The sequence below is a fragment of the Eleutherodactylus coqui genome, chromosome 3 (genome assembly GCF_035609145.1).
Source record: "Eleutherodactylus coqui strain aEleCoq1 chromosome 3, aEleCoq1.hap1, whole genome shotgun sequence".
NCBI lineage: Eukaryota > Metazoa > Chordata > Amphibia > Anura > Eleutherodactylidae > Eleutherodactylus > Eleutherodactylus coqui.
The window spans coordinates 205214992-205236174 of NC_089839.1; the positions used below are offsets into that span (position 1 = coordinate 205214992).

General features: G+C 48.2%; 1 protein-coding gene across 1 annotated transcript in view; it reads right to left on the minus strand.

Moving 5' to 3' along the window:
* Positions 1–1275: 1275 nt before the first annotated feature.
* Positions 1276–21183, minus strand: part of CDHR4 (cadherin related family member 4) — a 57115-nt gene continuing 37207 nt past the window's right edge. The window contains exons 10-19 of the mRNA XM_066596853.1: positions 7442–7544; positions 6967–7176; positions 6504–6649; positions 5308–5452; positions 4850–5067; positions 4254–4393; positions 2603–2659; positions 2324–2420; positions 2050–2077; positions 1276–1957 (exon numbers count right to left, since the gene is read on the minus strand). Of these exons, the coding sequence (XP_066452950.1) occupies positions 1902–1957; positions 2050–2077; positions 2324–2420; positions 2603–2659; positions 4254–4393; positions 4850–5067; positions 5308–5452; positions 6504–6649; positions 6967–7176; positions 7442–7544 (1200 nt within the window). The 3' untranslated portion in view covers positions 1276–1901. The remainder of the gene's footprint in view (positions 1958–2049; positions 2078–2323; positions 2421–2602; positions 2660–4253; positions 4394–4849; positions 5068–5307; positions 5453–6503; positions 6650–6966; positions 7177–7441; positions 7545–21183) is intronic.

The window sequence follows — 21183 nt, forward strand, 5'->3', positions numbered from 1 at the left end:
CATTGGAATCTCCGCCCAGCAGCGGACGCCCGATTTTGCCAATAACGTAAGATCTGACGGCTGTTGCCAACTGTTGCCAGGTGGAGTCGCCTCTTTAGGCCTCGTTCACACCGCAGTATGCAGTTTTCACCTGTGAGAATTGCAACGTTTACTTTTTATATCTGTGCGTGTTTTTTCATATTCGTGCGCCATTTGTGTGTCAACGCACAAATCCCGTGCGAGATTATTGGCCGTGTGAAACCTTAGACCCCGGCCCAGCTGTATTGTATACTAAAGCCAGATGTCCACCTCCTCTCTCATCATAGGCTACACTGCAGTTCTGCTTCCTCTATGCTGTACACTGCAGCACTGCTTCATTAATGCTGAGTTGTGATCAGTGACTCCGGCTACTGGAGTCTCATACCCACTTCCTGTCTCATCATAGGTTGCTGCTTTATTGCTCCTCATGCTTTACACTGCAGCTCTGTTTTATTAGGAAGCTGCTCAGATCCGTGACTCTAGCCTAGATGCATCGCCTACTGGAGTTATCAGGAGAGGCCACATAGGCTGGGGCGGGGCTTGAATAAGAGGGAGTTTCAATGAGGGAGGGGCCTGGAAGCCTGACATCATCAGACAGGTAGAGGGGCCCCTGTAGATGTGCATGGCTCCTTTAAGGACAGTCTTACACAGGCGAGTGCAATATCAATCCTAGAAAATCGGATGGATGTTGCATTCGTAAACCTCCAATTTTAATGCGTTTTAAGAGGAAAAACGCATTGGGTTGCCGTAATGCAAATATCATGCGTGTGGCAAAAAGAAAAAAAATTGCATGTTGCAAAAGATAAAATAGAGCGTGTTGCATTCACATGGAAATCGCATTTATGCGCGACGCGTTTTTTGTTTTTTTTTAACTCCCATAGGAATTAATAGGCAATTATAGGCAAATCACCAAAAAAATGGGACGCATGCTTCTGTAAATTAACCCATTCAAATCAATTGATTATTTTCCTATGTGATTTCAATCCATATCGCAATTGGACGGAAGTCACTTGGGAAAATTGTTTGTGTAAATACACCCCTAGAAGTCACTACAGGTGAAGACGATTGTTCAGGATCTGAGGACCAGTAATGGAGAAAATGAGTCAACGTGTGAAGTGACCATAGGAGTCCTAGGGAATCTGTGCCGCCACCTCTATCACATCCACTGTACTCGGGGCGGGAGGAAAGAGAGTGTCCTGAAGACCACAAGTGTATGTCTACGGCTGAACCTGACGGTCCATTGATGCACGGCAGCCATTTTTCTTTGAACATTCCTGTTTATTCATTGATTAGAAGTGTACTAAAAGTGATACAAGCGATAAATACTCAGCGCTCAGCACATTCCAGGGAACTACAAGTTCCAGATCACTGTATTTGCACTGATAATGTAAGGCGCCATTTATCAGGGCCGCTGCGGACTCGGCGTTTCATGACGTAGATTTCATTTTAGACCATATTCACACTTGCGTTTGGCTTTCCACTTTCCTGCTTCGTGATAGCAGAAGGAAAGCTGAATGGCTTCTGATGAATCCCACTGACTACGATCGGGTCTGTTCGGCTTCCGTCATGCCCGCTGGCATTTTCCGCAGACAGAATAGCGCAGCATGCTTGTATTTCGTCCAATGTTTTATGTGAGACGCAAATGTGAACAAGGCCTTACTGATATTCTCATGTGTCAGTTTATTGTGTGTCCTGTAGATGGCACTGTTCTCAGAGTGAGCTCTAGTGGCCACTGCAGGAAAAAGCTGGTACTGCACAGTGGAAATCTCAGAAGCGCGACAATGATAATGGATAATCAGTCTAATCTGGCAAAAGCGAATGTAATAAATCTCAATCTTCGTTCTGCTGTAGAAGGCACAGAACATCGGTGTGAACGTCTCTCCTCAAACCCAGCGTCTCTCCCCTGTGTAGCTGTTGAAGAGATACTGACGACCAGAAACTGCGGAGAAGTCACAATGATGTAACGTGGAGATGGTTATAACATGGATGCAGACGTATATGGGGGCGGAGGGGCGGTCTGGAGATACTTACCTGGATCTTGAGCTCGTCCATCAAACTGCTGCAGAGAAAGAACAGAGAGAGAAGTCACCGATGATGTGTTATATGAGGGGTGAGAACCCCACATTCTCAGCTATAGACCCCCCAAAGAATTGTAAAAAAAACTTCAATATCATCCCTGGGCCCCAATTAATTGTCCATGGCTCCACATGGTCCCATAGTAAAGTAAGGGCTGCTCTGGGTCATAGCGGGGTCTATAGTGGCCCTCAATACTATCGGAAGTTGCTTTGGCCACCATCCTCCGTACCAGGCTCAGGGGGCTCACTGGGGCGACATCCTTCTTCTCATTGCCGGGCTGCGATTGTTTGAGGGCTTCAGTGGACGCTTCATTATTAGTTACTGAGCTGTTAAGGAGAAAAACGTGAGTGTGAGAGGCGATCACCACCACTGCCCCTACTGACCCCCACAATGCTCAATAAAAGGGAACGCCCCCAGAACATTCCTCCTATGTGTTTTGGTTTTCAGTGACATGATGAGCATCAGAACATGGGTGAAGGAAGGGAAGAGGAATTTCCTGGTCACTCACCTGTCTGGCAGAAGGGGCTGCGATAATTCCTTTGAGCCTTGTGCACAGAATTGGAACCTGGAAAAATAATATGATGAGTGATATCACCAGCATAACATATGATGTCATACATAGAGGAGTTATAGCACTGCTGTTACATATGACCTACAAGGAGAGGAGCGCCGTAACTGCTGTTATTTATGACGTCACCACCATAATATATCATCTGTATGGAGACGAACGATGTCACTATAATATACGACCTACAAGGACACAAATGATGTCACCGCAGTTATTTATGACATATATGGAGAGGATTGATGTAATTGCTGTTACATGTGACATTATTGTTGTTATATACAATGTCACCAGTGTTAATATGTTATGTTACTGCTCTAATATATGACCTACACGTTGACAAGTAATATCACTGCGGTAATATATGACATTCAAGGACATGAATGATGTCACTACTGTTACATAAGGCGTCACTACTATTACATAAGGCATCACTGCTCTTATTTATGATGTCATTGCTGTTATATTTAACATACATTAGAAGGAGTGATGTCACTTCGTTTACATATGACATTATTGCTGTTATTTACAATGTCACTGCTATTCTATATGATGTCACTGAATTAATATATGACATACAATGAATTGAGCTATATTAGGGTTCATTCACATTAGCAGTACTATGCAGGAAACGCATTGCAGCATGTCCTATCTTTCTGAGAGCTCGCCTATTGTTTTCAATAGGGCCGGTGGCAGGAGTTACCGGCCCCATTGAAAGCAATGCGAGAGCTCCGTGATCCTCTGCCGCGGCTGTGACAGTGGCGGCGGGGATTCCCTCCATCTCTGCAGTGATGCAAGGCTGTTTTCACATGAAACCGCCTCACATCCACTGGGCTTTCACATGGTGGCAAGTGCGATATCAGGCCGTGAATCACAGCTCAATATCTCACTTGCCAGTGTGAAGGAACCGTTATTGTTGTTACTTATGATGTCATCGGTATATATTATGTCACTGAAGTAATATGTGACATAGAAGGAGATGAGTGATGTCATTGCTGTTATTTATGATGTCACTGAAGTAATATATGATCTACAAAGAGAAGAGTGATGTCACTGCAGTAATGCGACATTCATGGAAAAGAATTATGTCACCACTGTAATATTTGGCATCACTGCTGTTATTTATTATGTCACTACTGTTATATTTGACATATATGGAGAGGAGTAATGTCACTGTTATATATGATGTCACGGAAGTAATATATGACATTTAAGTAGACTATTGATGTCACTGCTGACAAACACAGAGAGGAATGATTCCACTACAGGATTATGTGACCTTCAAGAAGAGGACTAATGTCACTGCTGTTATTTATGATGTCACTGCAGTAATATATGGTCTACAAAGGGAAGAGTGATGTCACTCCAGTCATGTGACTTTTAAGAAAGAGAATGTCACTACAGTTAAATATTACATCATTGCTGTTATTTATTATGTCACTGCTGTTATATATGACATACATAGAGGAGTGATGTCACTGCTGTTATATATGATGTCACTGAAATAACATATGACATACAAGGAGATGAGCGCTGCTGTTATTTATTCTGTCTCTGCTGTTATGTGTGACTTCATTGTAGATAGATCTCGCACCTTTTGCACAAGGCCCACGTTAGTAATGCAAGGGCAGCCAGTAAGAGAATCCCAGTGATTGTCAGGACGACTATAAACCAAACGTCCGGCTGCCAGTATTCCAGGATCTGATTGACAATTCGCGTTTGCTTCTCTGGGGTCTGGAAGAAAGAAGATAAAAATATGGCAGACTCAGGACGCCTTCACACGTTTTTTTTTTTCATGCGATTTGGCTGCGTTTTTTTAACGCGTAAGTCAATAGGACTTTCCAATGTTATGAAAACACATTGGATCAAAAATGTCGCAATGAGTTTTTAACATTAGAAACTCCCATTGACTTCCGCTTTAAAAAACGCAGCAAAATCATGTGAAAAAAAAAATGAGCGGGAAAAACGCCAGTGTGTGAAGGTGCCCTAAGGGTCAATGTTCCCTTTCCCACTGCTTTCATCATCACCTCAGTGGTGCCAACATCAGCCTGACGCCAATTAGATTGGAGGGTTCACCAGATCTATGCCAGGGCAGTGTTGGAGTTCAAGGCTCGGGAACCCCACTCATGTCCTGCACCAATGCAACAGTTAATATGCTGCCCATCACCACCACCCTCTTCGCCCTCTCACCGGGGTGGTTTTGGTGGTTGTCGGCTGCGTTGTGGTCCAGGGGATGACTGTTATGAACACGGTCGCTGTGGTAGTGAACTGTGGGTGTCCCGTACTGTCCGTCACCTGAATGAGCAGTTCATACATCTCAGGATCCATCACGCCGTCCGGGTTAAACGAAAACGGGTTGTGCATCACACTCTTTTTGTTTTCGAGCCTAAAGCGGTTGTTAACATTACCTGCAATACAGAGACGTCCTTAAGAGTACGTGTCAGGAGCTCCGCCCATAGCGCAGCTCAGCACTTTATGGGAGAACTCCGCCACGTTTTAGAAATGCCATCAACACTGACATAGTTCTTTTGTGACAACGCGGTAATACGTCATACAAAGTACTGATAATGTGAATGAGGACAACAACCCTGTCAGAGCCGAAGAGCGGGGTGCAGTGTGGTACATACCCCCACCGCTACCTCCCTTACCTCCCACGATGGTGTAGGACAGCGAAGCGGTCACATCTTTGTCGCTGCAGGTTAAGTCCTGAACTACTTCGCTGATTGACAGAGTGGAGTATATTGTTTGGATATAAACTGGTGGCGTACAGACTGGGGGGTTGTCATTAACATCCTAGAAGACACAAGATGGATGCTATGGATAAACGATCAGCATGACACAAGCTCTGACACCTCGATTTTCTTTTTACGGTAGTGTATTCCTTGACCATATAATGTAGTGACCCTAATGCCATTGGTAGTAATTGTAAAGTTGAGTGAAAAATACAAAACAAAATTTCTCTACTTATGAAGGACACTAGGGACTCTTTCACACGGGCGCTGCGATTTTCGGCCGTCCGAATCGCGGGCGAAAAGCGCATGAACGAGAGGCGGCCATGACTAAGTCGTGGCTGCATCTCCTGTTTTCATGCCTATTCAAACGACTAGGCGCGGAGTGTATACGCCGCAGGCCAAAATATTGTTGGCTGGTGGGTGAGATTACAGTTGTGCCAAACTCCCCTTCTCCGCCTGCTGCCAGCAAAGGGATGGGGCGGGAGCTTAGCAGAGCTAGTGTTTTAAACTCCCTCCCCGGCCGGCAAGGGGAGGGACTTTAGCAATGCGAGCCGATGCTAAACTCCCTCCCCCTTCCCTTTTCTAATGGTTCTCATAGGCTCCCATAGGAGTCTATGGGAACGGGCGGCATATTTCGGCAAAAGATAGGACAAATCTTTTCCGTCCGTCGGAAAACTGGCCAGCCGTAATGCTCTATCCGGACGGATGATTTTATGCACTGGAATCCAATGCTTCAGATGGTCGCGATTTTCGGTTGGCATTTTATCACGGCAAAATCGCCACAATAAACCGCCCGTGTGAAACTAACCCAAAACTGCTTGTTGGGTTGTGTAGGGTATTGCAGCTCAGCTCCCATTCACTTCAATGGATCTGAGCAGCAATACCGCACATGAAGCTATGGACAAGAGTGGCCCTGTGTTTAGAAGAAATGTTTTTCTAAACCTCGACAATCCCCTTAATATCCTGGACTCCAGACTGATCAATGTTACCTGCACAGATACATTGTAACAAACTCTCAGCTAATTAGAGAATTCAGAAGAGAAGTCCACGGCTTACTATTGGGGTCTCTGGTCTGTGGCAGAGCCGTGTGGTTGAGCAGGCGGACATCTTACCAATACTTGGACAAAGATGGAGCAGTGGTTCGTCAATTGATGAATAGGATCTGGCTCAATGTCATTATTGAGGTCGACCACCTGCATCTTCAGCGAGTAAGATGTCCTGGTCTCAAAGTCCAGGGCTCCAAGGAGCATAATCTGCCCTGTAATGGAAAACAGAGCGTTATCACAGCATGAGCCATAAAGTCCCTAAATCCAAGCGAGGGTTCCCCACATCAGGAGATGACGAGGACCCAGACTGGGTAAATCGCCAAGGAGACCGCCATTGAGCACTGCTTAGAGATCTGCGTACTCGGCAAGGCCCTGGCACCACCTGCAGCTTTATAGCCGTTTAGCTTTCTACAGACAACACTCCCCCAGGATAACTGAGCTCCCCCCAAGATTGTGTCATGTGACCCCTCTTGGCTTTCTTATTATTGGTGTGCTGTCCCTTTAACAAGGGGGAGTAATGTGCTCTTACCCGTTCTTGGGAGGACATAGAAGACTGGTGGATTCTGATTGTCTTCAATGGAGAACTGAACATTGTTGAATGGGTAGTCGGCATCACTGTACTCAATCTGCCCCACAAATGTCCCAGATGGTGCATTCTCCGCAACAGAGAAATTCTGCCCAACACATTTAGGGTAGTAATCATTGACTGCAGTAACCGTGATGAAAACCGGAATATTGGCTGCAAAGCAAAGACACACGGTCACATTGAGAATCCCAGCACCGTCCCTCCCCTACATCACACTGCAGGCTCCGAGTAACGGGTGACTCTTGAATGACTATTTTGGGGGCGCTCCTATAAATACTAAAGATGATTGCTTCCTCTGATCTTCTCCTTAAGGGGGACTTAAATGAGATGTCCTTACATGACAGTGACTTCACCCTGAGCTCTGATTTTGTGGATTTTGTAGCTCCTTGTCCACCATGTTTATTGGGTTTGTACTTACTGGTCATTTTGGGCGTCCCGCTGTCTGTCACCACCACCGTAGCTGAGTACTGGAAGTTGACACTTGCAATCTCATAGGAATCATAATTCAGCGTCTTATTAATCTGTGGGGAGAAGGTACAAATTAGGGTGCTTTCACACCGGCGCTGGGGATTCCACTTTCCTGCTCCGTTTGGGTGGCAGGAAATGGGAACCCCCGCGGCCGAATGGTTCTTTCTGTGAAATGGAATGAATACCGCCGGGCGGATCCCATTGACTGGAGTGAGGTCCGCCCGCTTTCTGCCCAGCTGCTCGGTTCTTGGACGAAGGAAAAAGTGCTGCATGCAGTGCTTTTTCTTCCAGTATGTGCAGCCTGATCTGTGATGGAACCTCTGGCCGGAGGTTCCAACGCAGCTGTGAAACCAGCCTTAAGGGCTCCCACACACTTGTGATTGCTTTTTTTGTTAACGCGATTGTCAATGGGACTTTCTAATGTTAAAAACGCAACACAACGTAATGCACCAAAAACGCAGTTGTGTGCGTTGCGTTGCTTTACAATAGAAAGTCCCCTTGACAATCGCGTTAACAAAAAACGCAATTGCAAGTGTGTGGGAGCCCTTACAGGAGGAAAGCCCAATCCCACTTACCACCTGACTGAGGGGCCAAAGGCTCCATACCCTGCCCAACACCATGGATGTATGTACAACTGCTGGAGCATTATAAGAAGAGTGGCTGATGTATTTTGCAATGCCTCTGGAGCCATAGGGGGGCAATAAGTCCTCCCGTCTCTATATAGGGAGCCCAATACTATTAATAAAGCATTATAGTTGGGGGCTCTGTTACAGGTGTAGATTGGTGCCCAGGAGCTTCAAGTTATGCCTTTGACATGAGAGCATTTACACACAACGATTATTGATCAAACAATGGCTGCTGAGTGAATCGTTGCGTGTAAATGGGCCTTAAGCGTATTGTGTATTAAATGTGTGTCTTGGGATCAGGAAGTTTGTAAAAGTAACATTTATTTACTGCTTATTTATTTGAAATGTTTGCATATACTACTTTCATCTAATCTATCTGTACGGTCCCCATTTAGAACGTGCTCAATGATTGACAATGCTGCCCAGTGTACATCTGTATGAGACATGAACGTGTTGCTCATTTGAAAGCCCAGATCCTGGATCAAAATGCACGGCTTGCAATACGGAGATCCATTGACAACATGGAAAGAAGTTTGCTGCTCACTGAGCAGGCAGCAATCCAGGGAGGCTACTCTTGAACTGGCACACCCCAACAAGTTTACAAAGTTGGCTGATGAGTGGGGTTCCATCACAGGGCAAGCATTGCTGCAGCACGACATGGTCTCTGACTGCTGAAGGGGATGACTGCTCCAGTAAGAATGGTAACAGGAGCGCAGGGCAGGCTAGACAGGTCCTGGTAGTGGGAGACTCAATTATTATGGAGACAGACAGGGAAATCTGCCACAAAGACCGGGATTGTGGAACTGTGTGTTGTGTTCTTGGTACTTGAGTTCAACATATTGCAGATCAAGTTGCTAGAAGTACTGGGAGGGGCTGGTAAGGATCTAGCGGTCATGGTACACATTGGCACCAACGACAAAGTTAACCACTTAAGTGACGCATTTTTTAGTTATTTACGAGTTTAAAAAAGTCACTTTTTTATTATCAATTTAAATTCTATGATTCTTTCTGAACTTGGGAGTGTAAAGTTTTTAAAAATATTTAGTATAGTTTAGGAGATATGATGCTACTGCCGCCGGCCCCATTGAAAGCAATGGGATGCAGGCAAGCCCAGCAGTGACTTTTGGGAAAGGGCTGGAAATATAAGCCCTTCCCTGAAAATCATCCCTAGCTTGTGTAAAAAATATATATACTCACCTCTCCGCTGTTGTCGGGGTCCGGTGGGTCTTGCCACTTGGCTTCCCAGCTAGCTCGTGTAGAAAATATATACTCACCTCTCCAAATGGTACCCTGAAATCCTCCCTAGCTTGTGTAAAAAATAAAAAAAATATATATACTCACCTCACCGCCGCTGCCGGGGCTTGGTGCGACCTGCTTGGCTCCCCGGCTCCGTACTGAAGATCTTTGAGCTGGCGGGGATTTAAAATCCCCGATTCCTGAAAATACTGTGTCTGATTGGCTGAGCGTTCAGCCAATCACAGGCAGCGCCCCGCCATTCATGAAATCGCATATGCATAAAATGTTCTGAGATTTCACAAGCCATGGTATACGTGATCTGACATTCTCGCGAGAGGATGTGAGACGATGTGCATGAGTGGCCGTGGTGGATCCCATGCTGAACTCTAGCGGTACCATACGGGCCTTTGCGCATGTGCCCGTATCGACTGTGACGTAAACATTGATCACGTGAGACTGATGGATCTTGTGACAGCGCGGGATCCAGCGCATGAGCCATGGGGACTTCCAAACGCAACGCAATACACAATGCCAGACATGAGCGTTATAGTAGCGACTTTATAAGGATGATCGCCATGACAGCATCCCATCCAGGTGGGCTGAATCATTGTGGGTGTTAACCAACTGTAATATTGACTTGTGATTTGTTGATGTTGTTTTTATCTATCTATATATTGGTAAACTTGTGTAATACTATTCAGATTTGAAAAAGACTCCAAGGAGTTAAAACGTAATTTCTTATGTGTTTAGAGGAATAAAGGAATCTTTTTAAAAGGACACCACGTATGCTGTCACACCCTCTTCACAAAAATATAGTGGGAATAACAGAGACCTGGTTGGAAAAAAGATGTGGCTAGGTGTTGAACTTACAGGGTTACAGTCTGTTTAGAAGGGATTGTAAAAACCGGAAATGGGAGGGGTTTGTCTTTATGTACAATCCTGTTTAAAGGCCACACTACGGGAAGATATATGTGAGGGAGATGAACATGGTTAGGAAAAAACTATATTAAAATCCTTATAGGGGGTTTTCTATAAGCCATCAAATATAACAGTAGCCACTGAAAATCTAGAAGCAAAAACATGAAGCAGTAAAATCACAATGAGGTAATTATTATAGAGGACTTTAACTATCCGGATAGAAACTCGAAAGCCGAAACCTGTGGATCTAATAAAAGTAACACGTTTCTGTCAATTACTAAAGATAATTATCTTACCCGACTTGTACAGGACCCAACAAGATGGATGGTCATTTTAGACTTAATATTAACTAACAGACCTGACAGAATAACAGGTGCAGCTTGGGCACCTGGAAAATACTGACCATAATATAATACATTTCAACTTGTATTTAAAGAGAAAGTTTTATATGGGAACTACAAAAATACTAAACTTTGGAAAGTGAAAGTTTGACCAGCTCAGAGATGACCTTAATATTATTGACTACGACAATGTCCTCCAAAATAAGACTACAGACAATTAATGGTAAATGTTTAAAAACATTTTAAATACTTACTGTGACCAGTTCATACCTTATAGAAACAAACGATTAGGAATAGAAGAAAATCAATGTGGCTCAATTATCAGCAAAAAAACTACTAAAACAATAAGCAAAAAAAATATGTAAAAAGTAGCAAAGATGGAGACAGAGAGACTTATTGCTAAGGAGAGTAAAACTAACCCCTAAAATGTTCTTCAATTACATAAATAGTAAAAAGATTAATACTGAAAGTGTTGGCCCTTTAATAAATAGTGTAGGAAAAATTGTAGAAGGTGATGAGGACAAAGCAAATCTATTAAATTCAGGAAGAAGTGCAGAGACGTCTTAAAATAGACAAATCACTGGGTCCCGATGGCATACATTCCCAGGTTCTAAGGGTATTAAGTAATGTGACAGACCATTGTTTCTTATATTTAAGGACTCTGCAGTGATGGGGTCTGTTCCACTGGATTGGTGCATAGCCAATGGGTGCTACTATTCAAAAAGGGATCAAAAAGTGAACCTGGAAACTACAGGCCAGTAAGTCTTATTTCAATTATGCAGATTTTAGTTAACAGTAAGGTTAAAGGGGTTCTGACTAGAGATGAGCGAACGCGTTCGTCCGAGCTTGATATTCGTGCGAATATTAGGGTGTTCGGGATGTTCGTTATTCGTAACGAACACCATGCGGTGTTCTGGTTACTTTCACTTCCTTCCCTGAGACGTTAGCGCGCTTTTCTGGCCAATTGAAAGACAGGGAAGGCATTACAACTTCCCCCTGCAACGTTTAAGCCCTATACCACCCCCCTGCTGTGAGTGGCTGGCGAGATCAGGTGTTCGCCTAATATAAAAGTCGGCCCCTCCCGCGGCTCGCCTCAGATGCGGTGTGAGTTAGATGAGGGACAGTGCTGTTTATACCGGAGCTGCTGTAGGGAAAGAATTGGTAGTTAGTGTAGGCTTCAAGACCCCCCAAAGGTCCTTATTAGGGCCACTGATAGCTGTGTGTTGGCTGCTGTTAGCAGTGGCATTTTTTTTTTTCTCAAAATCGCCTCTGCAGACCGTTGCACCTGGCATTAGGGACAGAAGTGCTGCATAGGCAGGGAGAGTGTTAGGAGTGAGTGTAGCCTTCAAGAACCTCAACGGTCCTTTCTAGGGCCATATTTATCCGTGTGCAGTACTGTCCAGGCTGCTGTTGGCTGTGCTGCATTTTTTTTGGGCTTCTCAAAATCGCCTCTGCAGAGCATTCCACCCTCCATTGATACTGCAGGGAAAGAATTGTATAGGCAGGGCCACAACACAGTTATTATTCATAGAATATACGCAGTGCTGCCTTTTGGTGGGAAAAAACTGAAAACAAATCAATTTGTCCAGCCTCTGTCCGTCCTAACGCCTGTGGACACGTGTGAGCTGCGTGAAAAACATTGCTAAATCATACGCACCCAGCTACGCTTTACTGCTGGCTTCGCCATTTGCTTTCCTTAATTGGGAAAAAAAATACCTGCTCTGCCAGAGTTATAATAACTCTGCTACCCTCACGTTCTGTGACACATAAGCAGGGACACAGCACAGTTATTAAACTTCTCATGTTCATTGAATATACGCAGTGCTGCCTTTTGGTGGGAAAAAACTGAAAACAAATCTATTTGTCCAGCCTCTGTCCGTCCTTACGGGCGGTGGAGACGTGTGAGCTGCGTGAAGAACAGTGCTAAATCATACGCACCCAGCTACGCTTTACTGCTGGCTTCGCCATTTGCTTTCCTTAATTGGGAAAAAAAATACCTGCTCTGCCAGAGTTATAATAACTCTGCTACCCTCACGTTCTGTGACACATAAGCAGGGACACAGCACAGTTATTAAACTTCTCATGTTCATTGAATATACGCAGTGCTGCCTTTTGGTGGGAAAAAACAGAAAACAAATCTATTTGTCCAGCCTCTGTCCGTCCTTACGGGCGGTGGAGACGTGTGAGCTGCGTGAAGAACAGTGCTAAATCATACGCACCCAGCTACGCTTTACTGCTGGCTTCGCCATTTGCTTTCCTTAATTGGGAAAAAAAATACCTGCTCTGCCAGAGTTATAATAACTCTGCTACCCTCACGTTCTGTGACACATAAGCAGGGACACAGCACAGTTATTAAACTTCTCATGTTCATTGAATATACGCAGTGCTGCCTTTTGGTGGGAAAAAACTGAAAACAAATCTATTTGTCCAGCCTCTGTCCGTCCTTACGGGCGGTGGAGACGTGTGAGCTGCGTGAAGAACAGTGCTAAATCATACGCACCCAGCTACGCTTTACTGCTGGCTTCGCCATTTGCTTTCCTTAATTGGGAAAAAAAATACCTGCTCTGCCAGAGTTATAATAACTCTGCTACCCTCACGTTCTGTGACACATAAGCAGGGACACAGCACAGTTATTAAACTTCTCATGTTCATTGAATATACGCAGTGCTGCCTTTTGGTGGGAAAAAACAGAAAACAAATCTATTTGTCCAGCCTCTGTCCGTCCTTACGGGCGGTGGAGACGTGTGAGCTGCGTGAAGAACAGTGCTAAATCATACGCACCCAGCTACGCTTTACTGCTGGCTTCGCCATTTGCTTTCCTTAATTGGGAAAAAAAATACCTGCTCTGCCAGAGTTATAATAACTCTGCTACCCTCACGTTCTGTGACACATAAGCAGGGACACAGCACAGTTATTAAACTTCTCATGTTCATAGAATATACGCAGTGCTGCCTTTTGGTGGGAAAAAACTGAAAACAAATCTATTTGTCCAGCCTCTGTCCGTCCTAACGCCTGTGGACACGTGTGAGCTGCGTGAAAAACATTGCTAAATCATACGCACCCAGCTACGCTTTACTGCTGGCTTCGCCATTTGCTTTCCTTAATTGGGAAAAAAAATACCTGCTCTGCCAGAGTTATAATAACTCTGCTACCCTCACGTTCTGTGACACATAAGCAGGGACACAGCACAGTTATTAAACTTAGATTATTCATTCACTAGAGGCAGTGGGGCCTTTCGTTTTCCAAAAAGGGCAAAAATTATATTTGGCCTGCAGTCTTGCGCCAATTTATTTCCTGCCTGTGAAATCAAATCACTGGTAATACAGCATGCTGAGGGGTAGGAGTAGGCCTAGAGGACGTGGACGCGGCCGAGGACGCGGAGGGCCAAGTCAGGGTGTGGGCACAGGCCGAGCTCCTGATCCCGGTGTGTCGCAGCCGACTGCTGCGCGATTAGGAGAGAGGCACGTTTCTGGCGTCCCCACATTCATCGCCCAATTAATGGGTCCACGCGGGAGACGGTTATTAGAAAATGAGCAGTGTGAGCAGGTCCTGTCCTGGATGGCAGAAAGTGCTTCGAGCAACCTATCGTCAACACGCAGTTCTGCGCCGTCCACTGCTGCAAATCCGAATCCTCTGTCTGCTGCTCCTCCTTCCTCCCAGCCTCCTCACTCCACTACAATGACACCTGCTCAGGAGCGGGAACACTCCCAGGAACTGTTCTCGGGCCCCTGCTCAGATTGGGCAGCAGCGGTTCCTCTCCCACCAGAGGAGTTTATAGTCACTGATGCCCAACCATTCGAAAGTTCCCGGGGTCCGGGGGATGAGGCTGGGGACTTCCGCCAACTGTCTCAACAACTTTCTGTGGGTGAGGAGGACGATGACGATCATACACAGTTGTCTTGCAGTGAGGTAGTAGTAAGGGCAGTAAGTCCGAGGGAGCAGCGCACAGAGGATTCGGAGGAAGAGCAGCAGGACGATGAGGTGACTGACCCCACCTGGTGTGCAACGCTTACTCAGGAGGACAGGTCTTCAGAGGGGGAGTCAAGGGCATCAGCAGGGCAGGTTGCAAGAGGCAGTGCGGTGGCCAGGGGTAGAGGCAGGGGTAGAGGCAGGGCCAGACCGAATAATCCACCAAGTGTTTCCCAAAGCGCCCCCTCGCGCCATGCCACCCTGCAGAGGCCGAGGTGCTCTAAGGTCTGGCAGTTTTTCACAGAGACGCCTGACGACCGACGAACAGTGGTGTGCAACCTTTGTTGCGCAAAGCTCAGCCGGGGAGCCAACACCAACAGCCTCACCACCACCACCATGCGCAGACATATGATGGCCAAGCACCCCACAAGGTGGGACGAAGGCCGTTCAGCGCCTCCGGTTTGCACCCCTGCCTCTCCCCCTGTGCCCCAACCTGCCACTGAGATGCAACCCCCCTCTCAGGACACAGGCACTACCGCCTCATGGCCTGCACCCACACCCTCATCTCCGCTGTCCTCGGCCCCATCCAGCAGTGTAGTTCAGCGCACCGTCCAGCCGTCGCTTGCGCAAGTGTTCGAGCGCAAGCGCAAGTACGCCGCCACGCACCCGCACGCTCAAACGTTAACCGTCCGCATCGCAAAATTCATCAGCCTTGAGATGCTGCCGTATAGGGTTGTGGAAACGGAGTCCTTCAAAAGTATCATGGAGGCGGCGGCCCCGCGCTACTCAGTTCCCAGTCGCCACTACTTTTCCCGATGTGCCGTCCCAGCCCTGCACGACCACGTCTCCCGCAACATTGTACGCGCCCTCACCAACGCGGTTACTGCCACGGTCCACTTAACTACGGACACGTGGACAAGCACAGGCGGGCAGGGCCACTACATCTCCCTGACGGCACATTGGGTGAATTTAGTGGAGGCTGGGACAGAGTCAGAGCCTGGGACCGCTCACGTCCTACCCACCCCCAGAATTGCGGGCCCCAGCTCGGTGCTGGTATCTGCGGAGGTGTATGCTTCCTCCACTAAAGCACCCTCCTCCTCCTCCTCCTCCTCCTCTGTCTCGCAATCAAGATGTGTTAGCAGCAGCATGTCGCCAGCAGTCGGTGTCGCGCGGTGTGGCAGCACAGCGGTGGGCAAGCGTCAGCAGGCCGTGCTGAAACTACTCAGCTTAGGCGATAAGAGGCACACGGCCCACGAACTGCTGCAGGGTCTGACACAGCAGACCGACCGCTGGCTTGCGCCGCTGAGCCTCCAACCGGGCATGGTCGTGTGTGACAACGGCCGTAACCTGGTGGCGGCTCTGCAGCTCGGCAGCCTCACGCACGTGCCATGCCTGGCCCACGTCTTTAATTTGGTGGTTCAGCGCTTTCTGAAAAGCTACCCACGCTTGTCAGACCTGCTCGTAAAGGCGCGCCGGCTCTGCGCACATTTCCGCAAGTCCCACACGGACGCTGCCACCCTGCGCACCCTGCAACATCACTTTAAGCTGCCAGTGCACCGACTGCTGTGCGACGTGCCCACACGGTGGAACTCTACGCTCCACATGTTGGCCAGGCTCTATGAACAACGGAGAGCTATAGTCGAATACCAACTCCAACATGGGCGGCGCAGTGGGAGTCAGCCTCCTCAATTCCTTTCAGAAGAGTGGGCCTGGTTGGCAGACATCTGCCATGTCCTTGGTAATTTTGAGGAGTCTACCCAGGTGGTGAGCGGCGATGCTACAATCATTAGCGTCACCATTCCTCTGCTATGCATCTTGAGAAATTCCCTGCAAACCATAAAGGCAGCTGCTTTGCGCTCGGAAACGGGGGCGGGGGAAGACAGTATGCCGCTGGATAGTCAGGGCACCCTCCTGTCTATTTCTCAGCGCGTACAGGAGGAGGAGGAGGAGCATGAGGAGGATGAGGAGGAGGGGGAAGAGACAGCTTGGGCCGCTGCTGACGGTACACCGGCTGATTGCCTGTCATCCTTTCAGCGTGTATGGCCTGAGGAGGAGGAGGAGGAGGAGGAGGATCCTGAAAGTGATCTTCCTAGTGAGGACAGCCATGTGTTGCGTACTGGTACCCTGGCACACATGGCTGACTTCATGTTAGGATGCCTTTCTCGTGACCCTCGCGTTGCACGCATTCTGGCCACGACGGATTACTGGGTGTACACACTGCTCGATCCACGGTATAAGGAGAACCTGCCCACTCTGATTCCCGAAGAGGAAAGGGGTTCGAGAGTGTTGCTATACCACAGGACCCTTGCGGACAAGCTGATGGTAAAATTCCCAGCCGACAGCGCTAGTGGCAGAAGGCGCAGTACCGAGGGCAAGGTAGCAGGGGAGGTGCGTAGATCGAGCAGCATGTACATCCCAGGCAGTGCAACAGTCTTTAAGGGCCTGGCCAGCTTTATGGCTCCCCACCAAGACTGTGTCACCGCTCCCCAGTCACGGCTGAGTCGGCGGGAGCACTGTAAAAGGATGGTGAGGGAGTACGTAGCGGATCGCACGACCATCCTTGGTGACGCCTCTGCCCCCTACAACTACTGGGTGTCGAAGCTGGACACGTGGCCTGAACTCGCGCTGTATGCCCTGGAGGTGCTTGCTTGTCCTGCGGCTAGCGTCTTGTCGGAGAGGGTGTTTAGTGCGGCTGGGGGAATCATCACAGATAAGCGTAGCCGCTTGTCAACCGACAGTGCCGACAGGCTAACACTCATCAAGATGAACAAAGGCTGGATTTCCCCAGACTTCTGTTCTCCACCAGCGGACAGCAGCGATACGTAAGCAATACGTAGGCTGCACCCGCGGATGGAAGCTACGTTCTCTCTCACCATCCAAAACGGGGACATTTCTGCTTCATCAATCTGTGTCTAATATTCCTCCTCCTCCTCCTCCTGCTCCTCCTCCTGAAACCTCACGTAATCACGCTGAACGGGCAATTTTTCTTAGGGCCACAAGGCTCAGTCAAATAATTTTTCAGAACAATTTTTAAAAGTTTCAATGCGCTTAAAAGCATTGGAACTTTAACTTGAACCAATTTTTCGTTACACTGGGCTGCCTCCAGGCCTAGTTACCACTTAAGCCACATTAACCAAAGCGATTAATGTGTTTCACCTGCCCTCTTGGCTGGCCATGGCCAATTTTTGGGATGTACATTAGTACTGTTGATACAGCAATTTTTGTGGGCCCTCGCCTACAGTGTAATCAAATTAATTTTTAGCCCACCTGCATTACAGCTGACGTGACCTCAGCTGTGTTGGGCAATGCAATGGGATATTTTTGTGTACCGCCGGTGGGTTCCAGGGAGCCACCCATGCTGTAGGTGCACACGGAGTTTTTAATACATCTGTACACTTCTAAAGAACCCCAGTCTGACTGGGGCATGCAGTGTGGGCCGAAGCCCACCTGTATTACGCACAACATTACTACCTCAGCTGTGTTGGGCAATGCAATGGGATATTTCTATGTACCGCCGGTGGCTTCCTGGCACCCACCCAGGCAGTGGGTCCACAGGGAGTTTAACCTACATGTGTCCACTTGTAAAGAACCCCAGTCTGACTGGGGCATGCAGTGTGGGCCGAAGCCCACCTGCATTAAGCACGACATTACTACCTCAGCTGTGTTGGGCAATGCAATGGGATATTTTTGTGTACCGCCGGTGGGTTCCAGGGAGCCACCCATGCTGTAGGTGCACACGGAGTTTTTAATACATCTGTACACTTCTAAAGAACCCCAGTCTGACTGGGGCATGCAGTGTGGGCCGAAGCCCACCTGTATTACGCACAACATTACTACCTCAGCTGTGTTGGGCAATGCAATGGGATATTTCTATGTACCGCCGGTGGCTTCCTGGCACCCACCCAGGCAGTGGGTCCACAGGGAGTTTAACCTACATGTGTCCACTTGTAAAGAACCCCAGTCTGACTGGGGCATGCAGTGTGGGCCGAAGCCCACCTGCATTAAGCACGACATTACTACCTCAGCTGTGTTGGGCAATGCAATGGGATATTTTTGTGTACCGCCGGTGGGTTCCAGGGAGCCACCCATGCTGTAGGTGCACACGGAGTTTTTAATACATCTGTACACTTCTAAAGAACCCCAGTCTGACTGGGGCATGCAGTGTGGGCCGAAGCCCACCTGTATTACGCACAACATTACTACCTCAGCTGTGTTGGGCAATGCAATGGGATATTTCTATGTACCGCCGGTGGCTTCCTGGCACCCACCCAGGCAGTGGGTCCACAGGGAGTTTAACCTACATGTGTCCACTTGTAAAGAACCCCAGTCTGACTGGGGCATGCAGTGTGGGCCGAAGCCCACCTGCATTAAGCACGACATTACTACCTCAGCTGTGTTGGGCAATGCAATGGGATATTTTTGTGTACCGCCGGTGGGTTCCAGGGAGCCACCCATGCTGTAGGTGCACACGGAGTTTTTAATACATCTGTACACTTCTAAAGAACCCCAGTCTGACTGGGGCATGCAGTGTGGGCCGAAGCCCACCTGTATTACGCACAACATTACTACCTCAGCTGTGTTGGGCAATGCAATGGGATATTTCTATGTACCGCCGGTGGCTTCCTGGCACCCACCCAGGCAGTGGGTCCACAGGGAATTATAAATGCATCTGTTTCCACTTATAAAGAAACCCAGTCTGACTGGGGCATGCAGTGTGGGCCGAAACCCACCTGCATTAACCCTTTCCAGTCCACTGTGTGACCTGTGAAGACATTAGGGTTTAAGGCTGTACAGCTCCGTTGTTGGTAGACGTCCGTCGGGGTTCTCTTACTGTATATTGCCAGCCTCTCTGCTGTCGGAGCCTATCCTACGTGTCAGCTTATGCAGTACTGGCTTTAGCCAGCATATAGCGCCGTTGTATAACGGCAGAAAAAGAGTAAGCCCCCTAGGAAAACCATATACAAATTGGATTGGAAAGGGTTAAGCACAACATTACTACCTCAGCTGTGTTGGGCAATGCAATGGGATATTTCTATGTACCGCCGGTGGCTTCCTGGCACCCACCCATGCTGTAGGTGCACACGGAGTTTTTACTACATCTGTACACTTATAAAGAACCCCAGTCAGACTGGGGCATGCAGTGTGGGCCGAAGCCCACCTGCATTAAGCACGACATTACTACCTCAGCTGTGTTGGGCAATGCAATGGGATATTTCTGTGTACCACCGGTGGGTTCCAGGGAGCCACCCATGCTGTGGGTCGACAGGGACTTCACAATAGGGAGTTGTACCTGCCTGTGTCTATGAATTAAAAAGCCCGGTCTGACTGGGGCATGCAGACACCTTGACAGAATGAATAGTGTGTGGCACATAGGTTCCCCATTGCTATGCCCACGTGTGCAGCTCCTGATGGCGGTGGCACAGGATTCTATTTCTCATTGCTTCTGTACAGCATTGTGGGCTATCGCTCCGCCACTTTTAAAGAGGGTCGCTGCCTAGCCGTGCCAACCTCTGCAGTGTGTGCCTGCGGTCCCTCGTCATGGCAGACGCAATTCTAAATAGACATGAGCGTGGTGTGGCATGAGGGCAGCTGAAGGCTGCCCAGGGACACTTTGGTGTGCGCTGTGGGGGGGAGGGGGGGCGGTTGGTCAGCATGTAACCCAGGAGAAGTGTCAGTGGAGTGTCATGCAGGCAGTGATTGTGCTTTGTTGGAGGTAGTGTGGTGCTTAGCAAAGGTATGCCATGCTAATGAGGGCTTTTCAGAAGTAAAAGTTGTTGGGAGGGGGGGGGGGGCCCACTCTTGCCGGTATTGTGGCTTAATAGTGGGACCTGTGAACTTGAGATGCAGCCCAACATGTAGCCCCTCGCCTGCCCTATCCGTCACTGTGTCATTCCCATCACTTTCTTGAATTGCCCAGATTTTCACACATGAAAACCTTAGCGAGCATCGGCGAAATACAAAAATGTTCTGGTCGCCCATTGACTTCAATGGGGTTCGTTGTTCGAAACGAACCCTCGAGCATCACGGGAAGTTCGTTACGAATAACGAACACCCGAACATTTTGGTGTTCGCTCATCTCTAGTTCTGACATCAAAAAAAAAAATTTGTACTCACCTTGCCTGGCCTGGCCCGATCGCCAGGCATGTCCCCTCCAGCCGGCATCTTCTTCTGTGCCTTTAAAGCAGAGCAGGAGCGGTCAAAAAGACCGCTTCCTGCTCTGGTCCGTCCGTCAGGCACTTCCGAGGTGAACGGACGGACCGCACAGTGCTTGCTGTGGGCGGCCCGTCCGTCCTGCTGAACTCCGGAGTGCTGCGCATGTGCAGTGGAGACGCAGCCCGTCCTGACTCCTGTCAGAGGGCACCTCTCCACTGCGCATGCGCGCGATCCCGGAGCGGCGCGGCTCGTGCAGACAGAAGAGGAGGAACAGCGCCTGCTGGGAGATGACCCCCCCGATGTCAACAACAACAGAAGAACAGGTAAGTGTTATCTTTTTATGCTTTAGCAGCCATTAAACCATGGGTTCCCTGGGTCCATTAGGCACACCAGGGAACAATGGCTGCTAAAGCATAAAAACATTATTCATGTCAGAACCCCTTTAAATGCAGTAAGCAGTGTCAGGCAGCTGTTGCCAAGGCAAATAAGATCAAAGAAGTCTAGGGGCA